At 42.2% G+C, this 21733-nt stretch overlaps 1 protein-coding gene and 1 long non-coding RNA gene across 8 annotated transcripts in view; one reads left to right on the top strand and one right to left on the bottom strand.

The window, feature by feature from the left end:
* LOC309358136 overlaps nt 1–21733 on the top strand; it is a 322055-nt gene that overhangs the window by 197057 nt on the left and 103265 nt on the right. The gene's annotated exons all lie outside the window — the stretch shown is intronic.
* The window catches only part of LOC309357633 (cytosolic phospholipase A2 epsilon-like), a 64494-nt gene that overhangs the window by 32181 nt on the left and 10580 nt on the right, over nt 1–21733 (bottom strand). For 2 of the 7 annotated variants that reach the window (XM_081889968.1, XM_081889966.1), the window contains exons 2-7: nt 15657–15729; nt 5427–5563; nt 4114–4245; nt 3438–3478; nt 3085–3127; nt 8–74 (exon numbers count right to left, since the gene is read on the bottom strand). In XM_081889968.1, coding sequence (XP_081746094.1) covers nt 8–74; nt 3085–3127; nt 3438–3478; nt 4114–4245; nt 5427–5563; nt 15657–15729 — 493 coding nt within the window. The other 5 variants (XM_081889967.1, XM_081889969.1, XM_081889970.1 and 2 more) reach the window with 5 other exon arrangements.

A 21733-nucleotide genomic window follows, 5' to 3' on the forward strand; every position in this document is an offset into this window, starting at 1 on the left:
TATTAACCTCCTTGTTTCTTCTTCATTGCTGTCCCTCCATTCACCTGTACACCCAAGCAGGAAATTTCACGAGACTATAAGAAGAGAAAGGGAAATAAAAGAGCATAAGGTAAAACCTTACTGGTCACGACGTAGCTGTGATGTAACAGGTCCTTTAGAACAAGCCTGGAATATGCCAATAAGTTATAGAATAGGGGTTGGCATATGGCCCTCAGTCCATTTCATGGGAGTATGGGAGAGCCCAAAATGGTGGGCAGAGGGGGAAGGGGGGGAGCTGAAACTAGGAGGCCCTGACGGATTACACACTACACGTTATTGTGTTGATGTAGGTGTGTCACACAAACGCTCCCCACGCTGCTCCCAGGGCTGGAAAGCGGTTCGTCACCCTTCGGTTTGCTAGTAAAACTGAATTACTGTGTTGAGAAATGATGCATGTCTAAAAAGTGTGTCACCAAGATGAAAAGTTTGGAAAGCTCTGGAGAAGGCAGCCCTCGACTGAAAAAAGGTTCATCATCCCTGTGATGGTGCCAGAGCTGTTTGCCAGTTGTAAATGCATGACATCAACATAAATGTGCATAAACATAGTGACTGCTAAGCCACAAGAGACATACATGATGAACTCATTCGATGGTATTTTGTTGTGAAATGGCTTAGTCCTCTTGCCCAAATGTGAAAAGAATTGACCAAGCTTCTAGAAATCATCTTAACCATAAATTACAGCTGCAGTCCTAAGCACGCTTACCCCTGAATACAGTGGGCCTTACTTTTGAGTAATTATCATAAGTGCATATTTCTTGGTACACATGCACAGAACCTGGCTGCATAATTTTGACCCAGAGACTCAACACACCAGGGATCCTTCTTCTGTCTCATATAGGCCCATGTCTCTCCTTCCTCTCCCCACAGTGACATCTGCTAATATAAAACAGGTAGCATGACATCATTATGGTGTTCTATCCACAACCCCAGTCAGTTTTATTAGCTACTACTTGTGTGGGCCAAGAGATCAGATATAATGTCATATGTTTTGTAGTAGAAGATGTTACCAGGAGGAGAGCATGCAGGTAAGTGTGCTTCGTAACATCTCATCCCTTTCAGCCAAAGTCTTATATATATGAGAGAGACTCTACTGGTCACTGACCATAATAAACAGATGCTTCAATATATGAATCTACTTTTAATCACCGTATTTAATAAAATTTAATGACTAGAATTTAATAAAATAGAATATCGGTGGTTTTATTACCTTCAAGTATATATTTGAAATGGTCACGGATATTTTATTATTATTTATTACCCATCCTTCACGCAAAGGTCCCAGGGTTCATCTGATAGTTAGGTACCCCTGACTGTTAGGTCCAGTAGTGAAGAACTCTGGGATTGCGGCACTCATCTCACTTTCCTGGCCAAGGGAGCCGGTGTTTGTCCACAGACAGCTTCCAGGTCATGTGGCCAGCATGACTAAGCCGCCTCTGGCAAACCAGAGCAGCGCACAGAAACGCCATTTACCTTCCCACCAGAGCAGTACCTATTTATCTACTTGCACTTTAACGTGCTTTCAAACTGCTAGGTTGACAGGAGCAGAGACCGAGCAACGGGAGCTCACCCTGTCGCAGGGATTCGAACCACCAACCTTCTGATCGGCAAACCGTAGGCTCTGTGATTTAACCCACAGCGCCACCCACATCCCACAATCTGATAGTTATAGGACTTAATTTTCAGATGAATCAGAGACTGGGTTTGCTTCATGAGCATGTACAGGACAGATTTTGAATCCTTTATTATATTTTAGGGTTTAATATGATCATATATTATTGTTTTTATTCATGATGATGTGTCATGGTTTCATGATGCTGTTTCCTATCTGCAGTAACCACATCTATTTCTTCCCACATGTCTAGCCACTTCCACCTTAGAAAGTTGTGTGGAGGAGGGAATTTCTGCAGGCGTAACTTGCATGCCTTTCTGAAATCTCCTCTTTCACACTTCTATTACCTATGTAGGAGCTCTATTCTCTTTTACAGGGCCAGATTTAGGTTTAATGAGGTCCTAAGCTACTGAAGGTAATGGGACCCTTTATATGTCCAGCTGTCCTTTGTCAACAACAAATTATCGCTGTTTTTTGTGTTGAATATATGCTATATGGTAATTTATGGACCTAATAAGTATCTAAAGCCATTTGCACATGTTGCCATGCAATCAGTCCATGCAGACTGTAGGCACCCTATATATACAAATCAGCAAACCAGTGATATTTTAGGGAGTGGGCTAGGAGGCAGGACCCATTATTTACATCATAGTGCCTACACAACACAAAACACTGTGTTGAATGTAGCTTTTATTTTATTTGTTCTTTATCTTATATTTTGGAAATGTACATCCAGTATTTTTTTCCTTTAATTTTTTTGGGGGCCCCCAAAAGAGTGGGGCCCTAATCTATAGCTTGTTTAGCTTGTACGTAAATCCGGCACTGCTCTTTTGCATCTGATTCCCTACTCACATCCCAAAGATTATTAGCTTCAGTGAAGGGTGAGTAATTAATCTAATCTTTATCATCACGCTGGCTGTGTTAAACTATTCATTCATTCTTTCATTCATTCATTTTCATATACCGCCCTTCATTGGAAGAACTTGGGGCAGTTCACTGAAGCTACATCTTTCGTAACTGTCCTGTGTTACATCAAACTCGGAGTTTCACTGAGAGGCGCATGCTTTAGACCTCGTTTAGAATTCATCCTGTGCGCCATGCACCCAACATATTGCTGGCCTTGCTAATTTCCCAGGCTGCTGATTGGACTATCTCCGTAGAAATAAGTGACCACATAGCTTGCAGGTTTCTAATGTGCCATGTTCACTGAATATTCTTTTAAAATAAAATCTCTGTAAGGAACACTTTGCCTCCCCACACTAGCCTTCTGACCCAGAAATCCCACCTCCACCCCACCCCGAAATGTGTGGCCGAATGATATTAGAAGCAAGAACTTTTGGAACTGCAGCGAGATACCACAATCATATACCCATAACAGATATGATTTAAATATCGCTTTTGTAAAAAGAGAAATCATTAAAAAAAAATAAGATTACCACTAATACGCCATTAGTAACAATATGCTCATCAGGAACTGGGCTGCAAAACAAAATAAATATATTTGACATGTCATATCTGGTCTTTGGTAATGGAAATTTACGTTTCTAGTTGCTAGTTTGACATTCCATGTTAATGTAATTGACTCAACATAGCCCAAATCATGTAATCTAATTACAAGAAGACTAGAAAAAAATACATTTATCTGATAGTTACCCTTTGGCAATGTTTTGCCAGATCACAAGAAACTTGAGCTCCAGGTCCATCTGATTTGATATGCAACACAGTTCCGAAGTTTATTTTCTAGTGTTATATATTCTTAAATATATTGCATTGTTTGGGATGTACTTACATGCTCTCCCGGCTAAACTCTACCTTCAGTGTTTCTGGAATCTGTAAAAGGATAATTACATTGTTTTGGTTTGAGATAATGTTTTCCTCAACTGTTAACTGAAAGAAACGGTCCATATGTAAGTATGATAAATCCCATTGCTGAATGGATCAATTGGGAAGGGTGGACAAACCTCTCCATTTCAGTTTCTCTCTGTTTCACATTTCAGTTCATCTCATTTCCATATCAGTTTCCATATCATACACATTTGTTTGCATTTCTCCTGATATACACATTTTTGCAAGCAATTTCCCATAACATAGTGCCTTTTTTTCTTTGTTAAATATTCTCGTATGCCCTTTCCCCTACTATACTATACAGTGGTACCTCGGGTTATATACGCTTCAGGTTACATACGCTTCAGGTAACAGACTCCATTAACCCAGAAATAGTGCTTCAGGTTAAGAACTTTGCTTCAGGATGAGAACAGAAATTATGCTCTGGCGGCGCGGCAGCAGCAGGAGGCCCCATTAGCTAAAGTGGTGCTTCAGGTTAAGAACAGTTTCAGGTTAAGAACGGACCTCCGGAATGAATTAAGTACTTAACCCGAGGTACCACTGTATGGTATGTTTTTTATTCAAGGTGATTCCACCTGTTAATAATGCCCTCCCAGCAGCCTTTGGTTCTACCTTCTTACTTTTGGATCCAATGGAAATGTGAGGCAAACTCTTTCTCCAAGCTGGATCTTGGAAACATCAAAGAGAACAGTGCAGAGATTCTTATCCATGAGGCAGTGGTCTTCATCGTGAACCATCATCTCCAAAACATTCTGAGAAGGGAAGCAAAGTTAGTCATATTCAGGGATAGAACTCAAGAGGGTGAGATGGAGGAGGAGGCTGGTGGGGAACACACACACCCTTCTCCTGACACTGCAGAAGAAGAGGGAGGCAGCCTTGATTTACAGCAGAGCTTTGAGGAGTCTGAGGAAGGTCACAGTGCGGAGATAGACAAACAAAGGAGTTGGAAGATGTTAGAAGAAGAGGGGGGAATTGTGACAGGGCAGCCAGCTGACCCATTGTCACTGGAGAGTATTTCTGACCCCTCTTCTCCCAGAACTCGGTGTTCATTAAGGGTGTAGGAACAACAGAATCAGAGACTTTTGGCTACAAACAGCTACCGTAAGGGGGGCTGTTGTTGTTGTTAGAAATGTGGGAGGAGGAGCCCAGTTTGGAGCAATGCCATGTTAAGACGTGTTGTATTCTTTTGTCTCTTAGGATTGAATAAAAAGGGACTCTCCTTGTTTTCTATGCTCTTGCTGCAGTCAGGAGAGTAGAGCTTTCCCAGAGCCTTGACAGTCATCAAGGCTTGCTTCTGGACCACAAAGCCCAAACAACTAGAAAAAAGAATGGATCAGCCCATTCTTTCCATACATTAGAAAGGAAGACAGAAAAGGCACCGGAAGGTATGTCGACATGAAACAGAGAAAAGTGGCATAAACTATCTTCTAAATCTGAGTCAGTTAGTTATTCTTACTCAAACAATGGCTTACATCTTGAAGTAACATATAGCTGCAGTAGTACCCAGTGTATACTAACATAGCAACAGTTGAAGCAACAGTGTGTCTTGTGGCAACTTGAAAGTCTAAGAGCACAGTCCTAATCCTAGATCTGCTGGGATGTGGTGAATTTCCAGCTCAGGGAACAGGTTCCTGGCTCTGCCAGAAATATGCTGGCATAAGGGCCCAACCCTGGCTCAGCTAGGGTAGGTTATGTGAGGTAAGGTGCCAGCATACACCCTGAAAAAAAGAGCATTTGGGACATTCTATTCCACCTGTCATGACTAATAGCTGCTAATAGATTTAAGGTTAATAACTAACAACCATCTCATCCTCTGTACCCAAATAAGCAATGATTTTGGTGGGTCCTTTGTAGGTAACAACTTAGCAAAACAGTATTCTAAATATGGCTGAGGAGCTCAGACAAATTATTAATCGTTGACTTTGTGCCTTACTTTGACCCGTGTCTGTATCCTGAAGTGGAAGGTTTCATTCCATACTGGATCCTTACAGTCCTTAACAGTCTTGGTCCGAGGTCTTTCAAATGAAGCTGTTGGCAGGTACAAGCTCACATAGCAATCAGACTGGCTAACTGTTTTAAAAAGAGTCAATGTAAGATGCATTATTAGGCCACATTAAATCCTTAACTTTAATGTTTACCATTGTCATGATCACACAGTGTTTACAAGAGAATACATGGAAACCAAGTCACTTCTTCATTGTATCCCTTCTCTGTGCTCCTCCATTTTAATTTTTATATCATAAAAATCTATTATATTGCATAAGCACTGTGAAAGAATTGGACTTCATTGTCCCTGGTTACTTGTATGCACTGTTGCATATTATATGTGGAAATACATATTTCACTTGTATCGGTGGTTGTATATCATAGGGTCATGCATATTTTTTCTGGCTTACATATCTTTCTTGTTGTCCATTGGGGGTTATAGAGTTATCCTGGAAGCCTAGCAAATAACCTGTGGCTCAAAAGTCAAGGCAGTTAAACTCCATTGTAGATGTGGGAAAGGTCATGTCTCCTGTTTGAAGGATTCCATGACTTCCTGTAGCCTTTTAGGTGGAGGCTCTGACTAGCAAAAAGAGGAGGAAAAAGAGTCACAGCAGCCTGTGGTTCGCTGCAGTTCATCCTTGCATTGCTAAATCATGGTTTGACATTACATGCTAATCAGCTGGACCAATAAGCTGGATGTAGCCTTTAGGATTCAGTATATGTGAGTTGTCTCTGTTTTTTACCCACCCATTGTCACATGGCAAAGTTATATAACACTTATTTCATCTACAAACAGTGGAAGCTTTAGGAGTAGCAAAAAGGATCCCACAGTAATATTTTCAGTCAATTTGGTATGTCAGTGGCACAAAGCCATAGATACACAGCACCCAAAAAGCTTATTTGCTAGTGCTGTGGCAGATTTCTAAGCTTTGAGGAGCTTAGAAAACAGGCAAGAAGTGAAGAGTTATTTTGTAGTTAATTAGTAAATTATTCCTAAATAATCACTTGCCACTTTTCAAAGTGCCTGAAGAAAATAATATAGTTATTATAGGACAGCGTGGCTCTGTTGTTGTTGTTGTTGTGCCACCCATCTGACAAAGTCTAATGAATGGACAATCTACAACATTCCTTCCTGATAGCGTTTTTTCCCCTTGCTGCTTTTGACCTCACAAGTCAGAGCTAAGTCAGTAGGACATATATAGGATATAAAAACCATGTTTTGTTCCTGTTGTCCTATTTCTCTCAGAGGCAGGTGAAATTCATATTAAGAAGAAATGATGACTAAGCACAATATGTTTGTTTCCTTATGATGGAACATGTTTTGTTTTGTTTTGTTTTAGAAAGCTATCATAAATCACCCATTTAACAGTTCTCCACAGGCTTAAACTAATTAAGCATTTCAGGCCAAACCACATTATATTTAATAATATGTTATTATTAAAGGAATCAACACATTATTATCATTAGATGTTGCCCCTTAGCACAAGAGTAATAGTGCTTGAAGATAGAAAAAATGAATTCCCTTTGTACAGGAAAGCAGTTTTTTTAAGAGATCAAAGAAGCCTCTTAAGCACCCTGGCACCTTCATTATAAACCTTGTGGCGTAGGGCAAAAACATTCCTCTTTAACCAAGCCTTTGGTGAATTGCCCTTTTAATATATGATGGATATATGATGGATGCAAACAATGCATCAGTTAATCAATTAATATATGATGGATGCAAACATCAATTAATATATGAGGAGGAGAAGAAATAACGGACATTGCAAACTTATCATTCGGACTCCCCTCAATACCAACAGAGGAAGAACAAAAACTTGGAGCAGTCGGAGGAATAGGTACTTAAGATCAAAATGTCTCTGCAACTTCTGAGCTGGAACTGCAACGGTTTGAACCTTCCCCGAAAAAGACGCCAAGTTTTCCATATTTTAAAGAAAGAACAATTAGATATAATATGTCTGCAAGAAACACACATCGCCAGGATACACAGGAAACTTTTGATAAATAAAAGATTGAGACAGGAATTTATCTCATCAGACAAAGTTAAAAAAAGAGGTGTGGTGATTTATGCAAAAGAAAAACTAGATCCAAAAATGATATTTAAGGATGAACAAGGAAGGTACCTGGCAATTGAAATTCAAATTCAAGGAGAAAAAGTTTTGATAGTAGGAATTTATGCACCAAATGAAGGGAAGGCTGAATTTTTCAAGAAGTTGCATGAGACTTTAATGGATTTTCTCGACTATAAAATTGTAATGATGGGAGATATGAATGGAGTTGTTTCTACAAATATGGACAAAGCGCAGAGACAGGTGATTTCTAAAGAAGGGAGATTACCAAAGACATTTTTTGAAATGACTGAAACTATGGACCTGATTGACATTTGGAGAACAAGGAACCCTCTTGAGAGAGAGGGAACTTTTTTCTCTGAAGCAAAAATGACATGGACAAGAATTGACCAAATTTGGGTAACTAGTAGCCTGGCGCCAAGAGTGAAAAAAACAGAAATCTGCCCAAAAACCTGCTCCGACCATAATGCGGTAAAGATGGAGATGAAACTAACAACAACTGGATCCTTTAGATGGAAAATGAATGACACCCTATTTAGAGATGAAGAGATTTATAAGAAGGCCCAAAAAACATTAAAAGATTACTTTGAGATAAACCTGAGAACAGATGTGGAGAAAAGAACAATTTGGGACGCTAGCAAGGCCGTGATGCGGGGTTTCCTAATTCAGCAGAATTCCATAAAGAGGAAAAAACAAAATGAGAAGAAAGAAAAATTTTTTGAGAAAATGAAAGAAGGAGAAAAGAAACTGAGATCTAAACCAAAGTCCCAAGAAATTTTGAGAGAAATAAAATACTATCAGATGCAATATATGGAACTGATGAATCAAGAGATAGAGTGGAAAATAAAGCAAATGAGACAAAAGACCTTTGAGTCAGCAGACAAATGTGGGAAACTTCTGTCATGGCAATTAAAAAAGAGACAAAAACTGAACACTGTGACATGCCTGGAAGTAGATGGGAAAATCATCCACAAGCCAAATGAGATAAGTAATTGTTTTCAAAGCTTCTTTAGGAAACTCTACGCACAAGGGCCTGTAAATGAACAAGAAATAGATGAATTTATCAAAAAACATGGACTACCAAAAATTTCAGAGCAAAGTAAAATGATCCTGAATGAGAAAATTACAGTACAGGAAATAGAGGGTGCCATTCAGAACATGCAATTGGGGAAATCTCCAGGACCAGATGGTTTGACTGCAAGATACTACAAAGTGTTGAAGGAATGGTTAATACAACCATTGAAAGAAGTATGCAATGAAATTATGGAGGGGAAAAAGGCTCCCGAATCGTGGGAAGAGGCATTTATCTCACTTATACCGAAAACAGAGACTGAAAAGAACCAGGTCAGGAACTACCGCCCTATATCTTTACTGAACGTGGATTATAAAATTTTTGCAGACATTCTGGCAAAAAGACTTAAAAGAGTGCTGTTAGAGGAGATTCACAAGGACCAGACAGGCTTTCTTCCTGGGAGACAGATGTCAGAAAATGTGAGGAACATTATAGACATTTTGGAGTTATTAGAGGTGGATATTAATAGGAAAGCTGTTTTGATTTTTGTGGACGTGGAGAAAGCCTTTGACAATATTTGCTGGAGTTTTATGAAGAAGAATCTCCAAGGGATGGGGGTAGGCCAAGGTTTTGAAAACGGTATAGGTGCAATATATTCTAAACAAAAAGCTAAGCTAATAGTTAACAACGTGGTTACGGAAGAAATACCAATAGAAAAAGGGACACGACAGGGATGCCCAATATCCCCTTTGCTTTTTATATCAGTCCTGGAGGTTTTGTTAAATATGATTAGAAGGGACCAGTTGGTTAAAGGTATTCAGGTCGGAGTTAAAAATTACAAGTTAAGGGCATTTGCAGATGACCTAGTCTTAACTTTGCAACAGCCAGATACTAGTACCAAAAGAGTATTAGAACTAATTGAGACATTTGGTCAAGTAGCAGGATTTAAACTGAATAAACAGAAAACGAAAGTGCTGGAAAAAAACTTAACAATGGAAGAAAGAGAGAGATTTCAGAGTGAAACAGGTTTGGAGATAACAAAAAAAGTGAAATATCTGGGGGTGAACTTAACATCTAAGAATGTGAATCTATTTAAAGACAATTATGAAAAATGTTGGACAGAAGTAAAGAAAGATTTAGAAATATGGTCAAGATTGAGACTTTCCTTGTTAGGTCGAATTGCTGTTATTAAGATGAATGTATTGCCTAGAATGTTATTTTTGTTTCAGACGTTACAGATCTTAGACAAGATGGACTGCTTCAAGAAGTGGCAGAAAGACATATCCAAATTTGTCTGGCAGGGCAAAAAGCCCAGAATAAAATTTAAGATTTTAACTGATGCAAAAGATAGAGGGGGCTTTGCCCTGCCGGACTTAAGACTCTATTATGAATCAGCAGCTTTTTGCTGGTTGAAACATTGGCTGCTTCTTGAAGATACAGACATTTTGGATCTGGAAGGGTATGATAATAACTTCGGTTGGCATGCATATTTATGGTATGACAAGGCAAAGGTGTACAAAAGTTTTAAAAACCATATTGTTAGGAAAGCACTATACAACGTTTGGATTCGATATAAAGACTTGTTGGAAAGTAAAACCCCCAGGTGGTTGTCACCAATGGAAGCTAAGGCGGTGAAAAAACTTAATATGGATTCTAAATGGCCAAAATACTGTGAAATCCTAGAACAAGATGGTGAGAAGTTTAAACTTCAGAGTTTTGAGAGACTAAAGTCCAAAGTTCGAGATTGGTTACATTACCGTCAGATAAATGAGACATTTAAGCAGGACAGGAAAATAGGATTTCAGAAGGAGAGGTCAAAGTTAGAAACAGAACTGTTAGAACCCAATACTAAGAACCTGTCTAGAATGTATAATTTGCTGTTGAAATGGAACACACAGGATGAAACGGTGAAATCAGCTATGATTAAATGGGCACAGGATATCGGTCATGACATTATGTTTGCTGACTGGGAACAGTTATGGACCACCGGTGTTAAATTCACGGCATGTAATGCCTTAAAAGAGAACATAATGAAAATGATTTACAGGTGGTACATGACCCCAGTCAAGCTTGCAAAAATTTACCATTTGCCCAATAACAAATGTTGGAAATGTAATGAGACTGAAGGTACCTTCTACCACCTTTGGTGGACCTGCCCAAAGATTAAAGCCTTTTGGGAAATGATCTATAATGAAATTAAGAAGGTCCTTAAATGGACTTTTCCTAAGAAACCTGAGGCTTTTCTCCTGGGCATGGTTGGCCAATTGGTGTCAAAGAAGGACAAAACCTTTTTTATGTATGCTACCACAGCAGCAAGAATTCTTCTGGCAAAGTATTGGAAGATGCAAGAACTACCTACTCTGGAAGAATGGCAGACGAAGGTGATAGACTTCATGGGACTAGCAGAGATGACCGGCAGAATCCGAGATCAGGGGAAAGAGACAGTGGAAGAGGACTGGAAGAAATTCAAATTATATCTTAAAAACTGTTGTAAAATTGAGGAATGTTGAGATGTCAAGGGGTAAGAAGTAGAGAAATACAACTGTAAATATTAAGTTTAAAGAAATTTAATGAAAGGGAACTAATAGATAAACTGATTAAAGGGTTGCTAAAGAATTTTGGAACAAGGATGCAGCGAAAGGGAGGTATGGGGAAGTCAGTATATGTTTAATGTGGTGTATGTCTTTGTTTTGTAACGTGTTTGTTCTTTATTATGTGTTGGAAAAATTAATAAAAATTTTTTTTAAAAAAAGCATCAATTAATATATGATGGATGCAAACAATGATCAAACATGCAAGGCAATATAGAAACACCTGCTCTCAGCTAATTGCACATAGCAGCGGTAACTAACAGGTGTCCCTTCTGATGTTGTTGTTGTTTTGTTGTTTAGTCGTTTAGTCGTGTCCGACTCTTCAGGACCCCATGGACCAGAGCACGCCAGGCACTCCTGTCTTCCACTGCCTCCCGCAGTTTGGTCAAACTCATGCTGATAGCTTCGAGAACACTATCCAACCATCTCATCCTCTGTCGTCCCCTTCTCCTTGTGCCCTCCATCTTTCCCAACATCAGGGTCTTTTCCAGGGAGTCTTCTCTTCTCATGAGGTGGCCAAAGTATTGGAGCCTCAGCTTCATGATCTGTCCTTCCAGTGAGCATTCAGGGCTGATTTCCTTAAGAATCGATCTTCTTGCAGTCCATGGGACTCTCAAGAGTCTCCTCCAGCACCATAATTCAAAAGCATCAATTCTTCGGCGATCAGCCTTCTTTATGGTCCAGCTCTCCCTTCCATACATCACTACTGGGAAAACCATAGCTTTAACTATAAGGACCTTTGCTAGCAAGGTGATGTCTCTGCTTTTTAAGATGCTGTCTAGGTTGCTGAACTACAACTCCTATAATCCATGATTATTGGCCATGCTGACGGATGCTGATGGGAATTGTAGACCAGCAACAACCAGCGGGGGTTGGGGGGCGGGGGGTGGAGGTTAGCCACCCCTGCCATATAGTCTCTTGGTCTATATATAGTAGAGTTTACCAGTGGCACAGAAAGGAGAACCGTCCTTTTCAGACATTCCATGAACATTTAAGGAGGAAGAGAGTGGGATTTCATGCATATGCAAACTGCTCCTGTGCATACAAATGTATGCATAGTGGCATGTTAGTCCATTTGATGGTCATGTAGAAGTGTAGCACAAGGTATTTGACGTGGAAGTCAAGTCTTGCTCCAGAACTGCCAGCTCCTGCTCCTTCCCAAAGCCTAATTAGAGCTTTTCCAGCTTTGGGAAGGAGAAAGAAGAGCTCTAGGACTCTGCCATAGCATTGTGTCTCCTTCTCAAAGCTTGACACCTTGTTTATGCAGCTTTGGGAAGCAGCATGAGGGTTGGGGGGGGACGGCATCCAATTTTGGCCTTGCTCTCCACCCCACCCCCACCCCAGCCACAAGGCAGTATGCGGACCATGAGTTCCATGTCTAAATACTCCTATGATCCACTTAATATGAAAAGTTGGGCTGCCCTGAATCTATTTGGCTGCATCAGCATCTGGAGAGAGGTATAGATTTAGAATAATCTAGCAAGGGACAAGGAACAAGAGGGAATTCCCAGTTGACGTGATGTGTCAGCCCCAGCGACAAAGTGTCAGGCTAATGTAACAAGGAAGTTAAGCAGCCAAGCGAGTTCATCAGCAGGGCTAGGAGACCAGAGGCTTCCCATTTTGTGACCTAACGACATAACTGTTATTATTTATTAGATTTATATATACCACCCTTAATCATATGATCTCAGGGTGGTTCACAGTATAAAACGCAGGATAAATAATTCAGAGAGATAGGGGATGCAAGTGGTGCTGTGGCCACATGTATAGGTGTTTCTGTGCTAATGCTAGAAGCCAAATGGACAGGGTAGAGTTCCTGGTCTTAGAGATTGCATAATATAAGCCTTATGGGATGGAGAGAACCAGTGGGACACTGATATGTTCGCAAACAGGACATACTGAAGACATTGGCAGAGGAAGAGGAGTGCGGGGGGAGCACACCGCCCCCGGCAGCATGATCCCATGGTGCCATCACAGCTGCCCCGCCCCCAGGACGTGCACCAGCCCCACCCCTGCCTGCTCTCCACCCCTGGTGCCGGAGCATGAAGCTCCGCCACTGACAGAAGATGGTGTTGCTCTGTACATGGTCTGGAGAAAGCAGAGGGAGAGAGGTTTTTCTCCCTCTCTCATACATTGAAAGATTCAAGACAAAAAAAGTAAGAAATGCACACAGCAATGCACACGGCACATTGTTGACCTATGAAATTTGTCCCATAAAATGTAGTGGTGGCCCCAGTTTTGAAAGAGAATTAGAGAAATTCATGGAGGATAAAGCTATCCACTGTTACCAGGCACGATGGCTACATTCCCTCTCCCTGGTCGGAGGCAGAATGCCTCTGAAAACCAGCTGGTGGGAAACACAAGTGGGGAGAGCACAGTTGCATTCAGGGCCTTTTTATGGTCCCCAAGGCACCTGCTTAGCCACTGTGAGAAGAAGATGCCAGACTAGATGGGCCTTTGTATGTTTATAGAAAAACAAACAGAAGCCTATATTATGGATTGGCTCTGTAATAGAATTAGAGCAGGGTAGCTAGCATGCTTGCTTTTTTCCCAGCTGAAACTCGCCGGAACCTCACGGTTCCAACACCTCATGGTTGGGCGCCATTGCCATTCTAAGAGAATGAGGGGAGTGTTCATGGTGAGTTCCAGCACCTCTTTTTCTAGAAAAATAGCACTGGTCTTCAACTCCCGTCAGCTGAAACTAGTTTGGCCAATGTTTAGGAACGATGGGAGCTAGCATCATGTTCATGTCTGAACTTCTTCATGGTAACCATTGCTCCTGTGCCAGAGTCATGTACAGTATATATTGTTGTTTCTGGCTCTCCTCCTTTATTGGGCGAGTGGTGTCCCAGCACTCCCCATGAATGAGCGCAATTGGCAGAAGTTCAATCTGATCTACAGTTTTGCTATAAACTCCTCCCACGTCCTTTCCCAACTTCCATAATTCACGTAACCTTTATCGCAGTCTGTGTTGTGCCTTCTTTATATCTGATATGTAACTGAGATGCTCCTCAAATCACTGTCCTCCTGACAGCCTTCATATTCAAATTACAGGATAGCTATCATAGCTCATGCAAGATGTAATCAAGTTTTCTGCCTCTGTAAGCTACTGCTCTTTTAAATTCAAAATTATACAATTATAATTAATAGAAACTGCCTAAGTATGTTACAGTTTGTTCTCGATAATTAGGTTTAGTACTTACATCAGAGGACACACACCCAGCACAAATGCCTACTTTTCTGTCAGTTATCATAGCAATCCTGACATGTTGTACTGAACACATATTACAGTAAATGAAAAAAGAAGCACCATAGTACACACAGTTCAGCAGTAAAGCAATAATTAACTTTTTACAATGTGAGACAAAATTCCTTTGAATTTCAGCTGGGTTTGCAACTAACCATGTGTCATTTTGAGTAAGCCTCACTCCCAACCTGTTTTTCAAAGCTTACCTTTCAGCTGCAGTGAGAGTGTGGTGTGTTAAAGCAAAGGATTGCTCCTCTAGCCTTCATTCAGCCTCAAACCAGACCTCCAAGTGTCCCTATTTTTCAGGGACAGTCCCAGATTTACAGAAACCATCCTGGTTTCTGATTTGATCCCAGAATGCCCTGCTTTTCCTTAGGACGTCCCTAATTTCATCTGAGAAATGTTGGAGGATATTGAGTTATCCAACCGCCAAACCATCTGACATCCCCTCCAACATTTCTCCGATGAAAATAAGGACGTCCCATTCCATAATGATAATTATACGATATATACCCCATACATCTTATTGGGTTGCCCCAACCACTCTGGCCAGCTTCCAACATATATAAAAACATAATAAAACATTAAACATATTTTTTAAAAAATTCCCTATACAGGATTGCCTTCAGACAGCTTGGGAGTTGAATAACTCCATACCCTCCAACATTTCTCCAATGAAAATAGAGACAGCCTAAGGAAAAGTGGGACATTCCAGGATCAAATCAGAAACCGGGACGGCTTCTCTAAATCAGGGACATCAGACATGGAGGGTCTGATCTGAGGGCAGCCCTGCATAGGAAAGTTTTTTTTAATATGTTTAATGTTTTATTATTTTTTTATATACGTTAGAAGCTGCCCAGAGGGGCAACCCAATCAAATGGGTGGGGTATAAATAGAACAATAGTAGTAGTAATAGGAGTAGGAGTAGGAGTAATAATGGAGGAGGATGTCCCTATTTTCATCAGAGAGATGTTGGAGGGGTTTCAAAGCCTTAACAGCATGTTGAATGCAAGACATTCTGGGATTTAAAGTTTGTGCACTTTGGGGCACACAGAGGAACACAATTTATCCTTTGAAATAATTAATCAAATAAACAAAAGAAATGAATTATATAATCTTAGCATCTTTTCCTTGCTTATCTGCTTTCGCGCAACGGCAGCAGTTTTGCTATGTTACCGCCATGTCAAAATTATCATGTGAAGGCACCCTGTTAGAAGTCAACATTACCACAGATTTGTGGAAGCAAGGGGGTACTCACATAAATCTGCCTTTCGTAGATTTTTTATTTGTACGATTTTCACACACAACAAATGGCAAGGTGACACCTCCATCTGCAGAACAATGACAAACAAAAAGTTAGTGAACTGTGCAGATATCTGTACAAGGGTTCATTTGGTGAAGTAGACATGAAAAACTTATGCTATAAATAATTTGTTAGTCCTTAAGACGCCACAGGAATCTTGGCTGGTTTCAAGGGCGCCAGCTCCAGGGGGCCGAGCCCTTTTCAGCTCCCTCAATATTTGGGGGATAAAGGCCAGGACCCCCAATGTCACATAAGCACAGAGGTGAAACGTGGAGCCCAGCATGGTACGACTCCGACTCCGACTCCTCCTGCTATGGAGGGAAGGAGGGTTCAAGCAGTCTCCCACTGGTGGCAATGCCAGGATAGAGAAGCTGCAGGCTATTGAAACTATGCAGCCCCTAGCTCCTACAGATGTCAAGACGTCATGCACTGGATGTCAAGATGTCACATGCGTGTCACATCACATGCACAACGTTACCCCCCCTCACAAGTTGGCACCTCTGGTTGGTTTTGTTGCAATTGTCAGCTACCCCTCTGTAAAATAAACTATGTGCTGGACAGAAATAAAATGTACAGATTTCTTTCTGCGGGTTCACAGTTACATAGCCAGTGGTTTGCAATCTTTTGAAGATCCAGTTCTTAAGGTTTTTTTAACCACAAATTTGGATGGCGCCAGAGCTGCTGTTGCGATCCACCTTAGGCCACTCCACCCATAATAGGTCTAATTGCTTCTTGGTGGAATATGTCACCATCAAGAAGTATGATGCTCTTATCTACATTGAGAGTTTAGTTTATCCAGCTCATTGGCCCTTATATAGCCCATTAATTCAAGACAGCTGTTAGGAATGCCTCCAAGTGCTCCTGGAGACACGGAAAGGAAAGATAAAGACACACGTCACCTGCATACTGATGATATTTTGCTCCTGTTTTTAGATCTCCCCCAGCCATCTCACATGAAACAGGGCTGGGGAACCTACAGCTCTCCAGATGTTGTTAGACTCCAACTCCCCTCAGCTCCTCAGCCAGTGTGGCAGCTATGAAGAGCTGGCAGACTGCCAGGCTTGAGGGATCCTCTCCCTCTCCTAAATGGCACCAAGAGGCAGGAAGGAAACCAGAAAGTTCTTACATATTACAGTGGTACCTAGGGGTACAGACGCTTCAGGTTCAATTTACAGACTCCGAAAACCCAGAAATAGTACCTCAGGTTAAGAACTTTGCTTCAGGATGAGAACAGAAATTGTGTGGCGGTAGCGCGGCAGCGGCGGGAGGCCCCATTAGCTAAAGTGGCACCTCAGGTTAAGAACAGTTTCAGGTTACAAACAGACCTCCAGTTGGCTCTGGAACTCTTAGCAATCCGAATCTGAGCGGCCACAGACATAAAAGGCAGAACCTATAAATGAGGGCTCTTTGCAGATCACCTAATGGTCACAACAGCAGACCCCATAAGCACAGCAACCTCCCTAATCAGAGAACTCAACACATTTGCAATGGTGTCGGGCCTACTATGTGCTTCAACACCCCTCCTCACACCCAAAAAGACTTCACTAATGTCACCAAGATAAAACTTCGCCACAACAAGTTCAGATACCTAGGGGTACAAATAACCAGAAACCTCAATAAATTGTACCTCCACAACTACAAGCCCCTGTGGCGACAAATTAACAAAGACCTAAAGAGATGGAACAACATGAATTTCACTCTCTCAGACAAGTTACAGATAGGTAGCCATGTTGGTCTGCCATAGTCAAAACAAAAAAATTTCCTTCCAGTAGCACCTTAAAGACCAACTAAGTTAGTTCTTGGTATGAGCTTTCGTGTGCATGCACACTTCTTCAGATACACTGTGTATCGGCTGCCACTGTGGCCTTTGCATCTGCCTAGGACTGCACCATCAGCCGGGTGCTCAACTGGGTGTGGAAACAAAGACCACCACAGCCAATCATAAACAAACAACCATACTCTAGGCCAATCCCAACCTCCATCACCAACAAAGAAACACAAGTGAATAGCAGAGAACCTGCACAAGCGATGCTTACGCAAAGCCCCAAATATATTACCCACATATATTAAGGAAAATAGAAACATTACCACCTGACCCCACCCCCACTCACTTCCCCCCCTCCACCTCTTTCCCCCCTTTTCTTCCCAATGTCTCAGCAAATGAAACTGATCTGTAAAAAATGTTACCTGAAGAAAAAGAGAGAGATTGCACATACTTTTGTAAACCAAGAAAATCTTTAATAAAAATACATAAAAAGAAAGAAAGAACGGAGCTCCAGAACAAATTAAATTCTTAACCCAAGGTACCACTGTATTTATTCAGTCATCACGGTAAAGGACAAAGAATTCTGGTGTGATGGCCTGGGAATCCGATTCAGAGGCTGAACCGGAGGAATCCCAGCCTGCTGAGCTGGGGCAGGGCCTTGATTCTGAAGCACCTGCACCTGTGCCGGATCCTCAGGAGCAGGCACCAGGTAAATCCACTCTGGCACCAGAGGCGATTGAGGACGCATTGCCTACAGGTGCACCTCTCCCAGCCCTGTCAGGGGAAAGTGAGTCTCCCCCTGGGTCCAGTAACCCACCGGCCTCTCCTGAGCTGCAGAGGCTCAGGGCAGAGAGGCGGAGGGAACTGGTTTCTCCCAGGAGGAGTGCTCGCCTTAAGGGCAGGAGAGGCGGGTCTCCTGGGGGCCGGGACCGCCCCTGGCCTCAGAGAAGATAAAGGGCAGTCAGCCCGGTCCCAGGTTGTGGGAGCAACATCGTTGAAGACCTGTTTCGGCCAGCACCCAGTCCTGTCCCTCAGAGTTCCTGTCCTTGCCCAGCTCCTCGCTGTGGACCCTGCTTTGCCCATGGAGGACTGTCTGCCGACCCTCGACTCAGGTCCTGGGCCTCGCCCCACAGTAACCTCCCCCCCCCTGGACCAGCACATCTGGTCATTCCTCCATAATGAAGTTGCTCGCACTGAGCTCCTCCCCCTTTCCCCCTGCTTCTATGGCATCTGTCCATGGACAATGGTCTCTGTGCTCTTTGTTCTTGCACCTGTAATGAATGCCGCATTTTGGGAGAAGGGGGGTTGGTTATGCTATCCAGAGACATGCTCTGCCTGCTCTCCCCCTTCTCCTAAGACCGCATAACTCTGCTGCTCGCCTGTCTCTGAGCTGTTATCTTCCTCAAAGCCGTGCTGTAAATCGAGACTGCCTTCCTCCTCTGGGGAAACTACAGGAGAAAGGGAGAGAGAGAGAGAGAGAGAGAGAGAGAGAGAGAGAGAGAGAGAGAGAGAGACCTCCACCATTCCTTCTCCTCTTCAGTCCAGTCCCTGACACAGACACAGCTATTGGACGAGAAAGTTATCACAAACCTTTTCTTTGATTGTTGCATAATGATCTGCTGCGACAACCTGAAAACTGCAGGGTGCATGGGTGCACCTTGCCCCCATGATTGAGGGGGCCTGGGGCCATATGACATCATCACACCGTGCGCACATACCCCACGGCATGCTGACATAACTCACGCACACCGCCGGACAGGATGACATGCCGGGCGGACGTCCCGCAGCTTGTGCGCATGATACAAGCATGTGTGTGGCCAAACTGCTGGAGGGGTGGCCCCTTCACTGAAATTTTGGGAGGACCTCTGCCCCATGCTCCCCCCCTCACTCAGCACCGGTGATGAGTTTTGAAGGGGGACTCCTTCCTTTATCTCTGCACCTGAGGAACTGGCCTGGCTGTCCATACTGCTTGTGCCAGGATAGAGCCAAAAAATGCCTGCTAATTGACCTCACTCATCCAAACGCACAAAGACCGGGAGTGGTAACTCACCAGATCCAGGTAGGGACCACTTGCAGCGCTCGGGAGTAACAGAAGCCACTTTACTTTGGTCAGGAGCCTGGCAGGAAAGGACTTACAGAGTTCAATGGTGGTGTAAGGCCACAGAAAGGCCTTTGCGAAAAGAGTGGGGGAGAAAATAGTATTCCCTCTGCAAAGTGATTCCTCCTTCTCACATGCCTTTATCTGTCCTCTCTAGGAACTGGGTCATCTCTAGTTTTATGGGGGTGTGGACAGTTTTTGGTCTGTGGCGGGGAGGGTTTATTGACATTTGCCTCCCCTGCAATTAAAACAGAATGATTACGGAAGATATATTAAATTTCTTTTTTATTTTTTGGGTGTGGGGCGTGGGAGTGTTGGTGAAATAATTCTAACCTGCATCTTCTGGAGGCTTCCCCTGGGCAAAAATCCTGGCTAAATGCCCTCAGTTTCAACACTGTCAAAATCATCTTCAGGGCTGCTCCACATAAATAGTTATAATAATAAATGTAGGTCGCTGTAGAGTTTGTCCTTCCTCTATATTCATTTAATTGAGCTGGATGAACAGCATATTGTAGGGTGTGAACAGCCAACCAACTTTGCCCTGCTTCAGGACTTTATGAGAACTTATTTTATCTTCTTTGAGTCACTCCATACTCTGTCTTCTTCAATCTGGCTCCCAAGCTGCTCTGTACATAACAGGCCCCTGAAACGCTTTTATGGAAAATATAGAAACAGCTGTAACATTTTCCTCTTTAGGTAGAAGGAGAATAAATGTGCAGGCACAAAAGCCTCTCCAGATTGCAGACAAATTGGTCTAAGAGCTTTTGTTGGAGTATTTCACACCCTGCAACATGTCCCAGGGGAGAACTGGGACATACATATATTACGCGATAGTGCGGCCCTGCCAAAACCGAATGTCCCTATTAAATAGGGACAGTTGAGGGGTATGGTATTACTTCAGCTTTCATGGATTACCAAGAATGATGATCAGCATCTGATGATGTGTACTTTAGCTGCTCTGCAGCTTACGCCATAATAAAATTGTTAGTCTTTAAACTGCCAGTACTGTTCTTTTGGTTGTTTTTCTAAATTGCATGATCATATACCTGATGGAGTTGTTGCAAGGATAAAAAGACTGCAAAACACTTTGGAGAATTTGAAATGCTTTTACTAAAAGAAGGTGTGCAGAGCCTATAAGTAGTATGGGAGCATGGATTGCACCCTGGCTGCCCCAGCAGACAGCCACACATTGGATTTGCCAAGGATCAACATGTAAAATCCAGTGGTTATAAGCTTGATGACCTGGTTGTGTCTCAGAGTTTTTTCCTTTGATATTTAGGGTTTCTTTTTCATGTTTAAAAACCTGCACATCCCCCTACCTCCCCCATTTAAAAGAAGGGGTGGGCAAGCTGGAGAGAGACTTTTTTATTTTGAGTATTCCTTATTTATCAGTATTATGTTTATATCCATTCTACCATTTCTCCAAGGAGCTCAGGGTGGAATTCATGAGTCACCATGTTATCCGCTCAACAAACCTGTGGGTTAGGCTGAGATACAGCGATTAGTTTCATGGCTGTGTTGTGCCTTTAACCCTGGTCTCCCAGCCATGCCCATGTAATATCCTACCACATTATTCCAAATTCTGGTTAAGACATAGAAGTGAATAAGCTGGGGGCAGGGAATAGTGTTTTCTAATAGATCTTGGAATTTTATGGGAGCCCTGTGTTGAAGACTAACTAATTCAGGCTGAAATCCTGTATATACTTATCAGGGAGCAATCTCCATGGAATTCAATGGGGCTTACTTTGAAGAGTAATGTAGTTATTGTGCTATGAACCCACGGTAGAAATTGTGACAGAAGGGGTTCTTTCTGAACCAAGGTAATACTAGGAATGTAAAAAGTTGTTGATTTCATCCTGATGTGTAGTAGAGAATCATCTTTCTTCTATTTCATTGTTCTTGCATTCCACATAGCAAAAACACAATTTGATCCAGGGTTCCCCCCCCCCCACGTCAGGTCTTTATATAAACAATGCTACCATTGTGCAAGTTATGTTAATTTGCGATAGATATTTGCAGGTTGAAATTAAGTGTCAACAACTGCCACTTTGCAGGAAGTCAATCTGGTCCTTACAGTGAGGGAATATGCAAACAGAAGCCATTTCCACACCCATTACTGTTTTGACTGGCATTCTCACTTGGGCTGTTGTTGGCATCTGTCTGTCTTTG

This window comes from Podarcis melisellensis, assembly GCF_964234715.1.
Source record: "Podarcis melisellensis genome assembly, chromosome: 1".
Classification (NCBI taxonomy): domain Eukaryota; kingdom Metazoa; phylum Chordata; class Lepidosauria; order Squamata; family Lacertidae; genus Podarcis; species Podarcis melisellensis.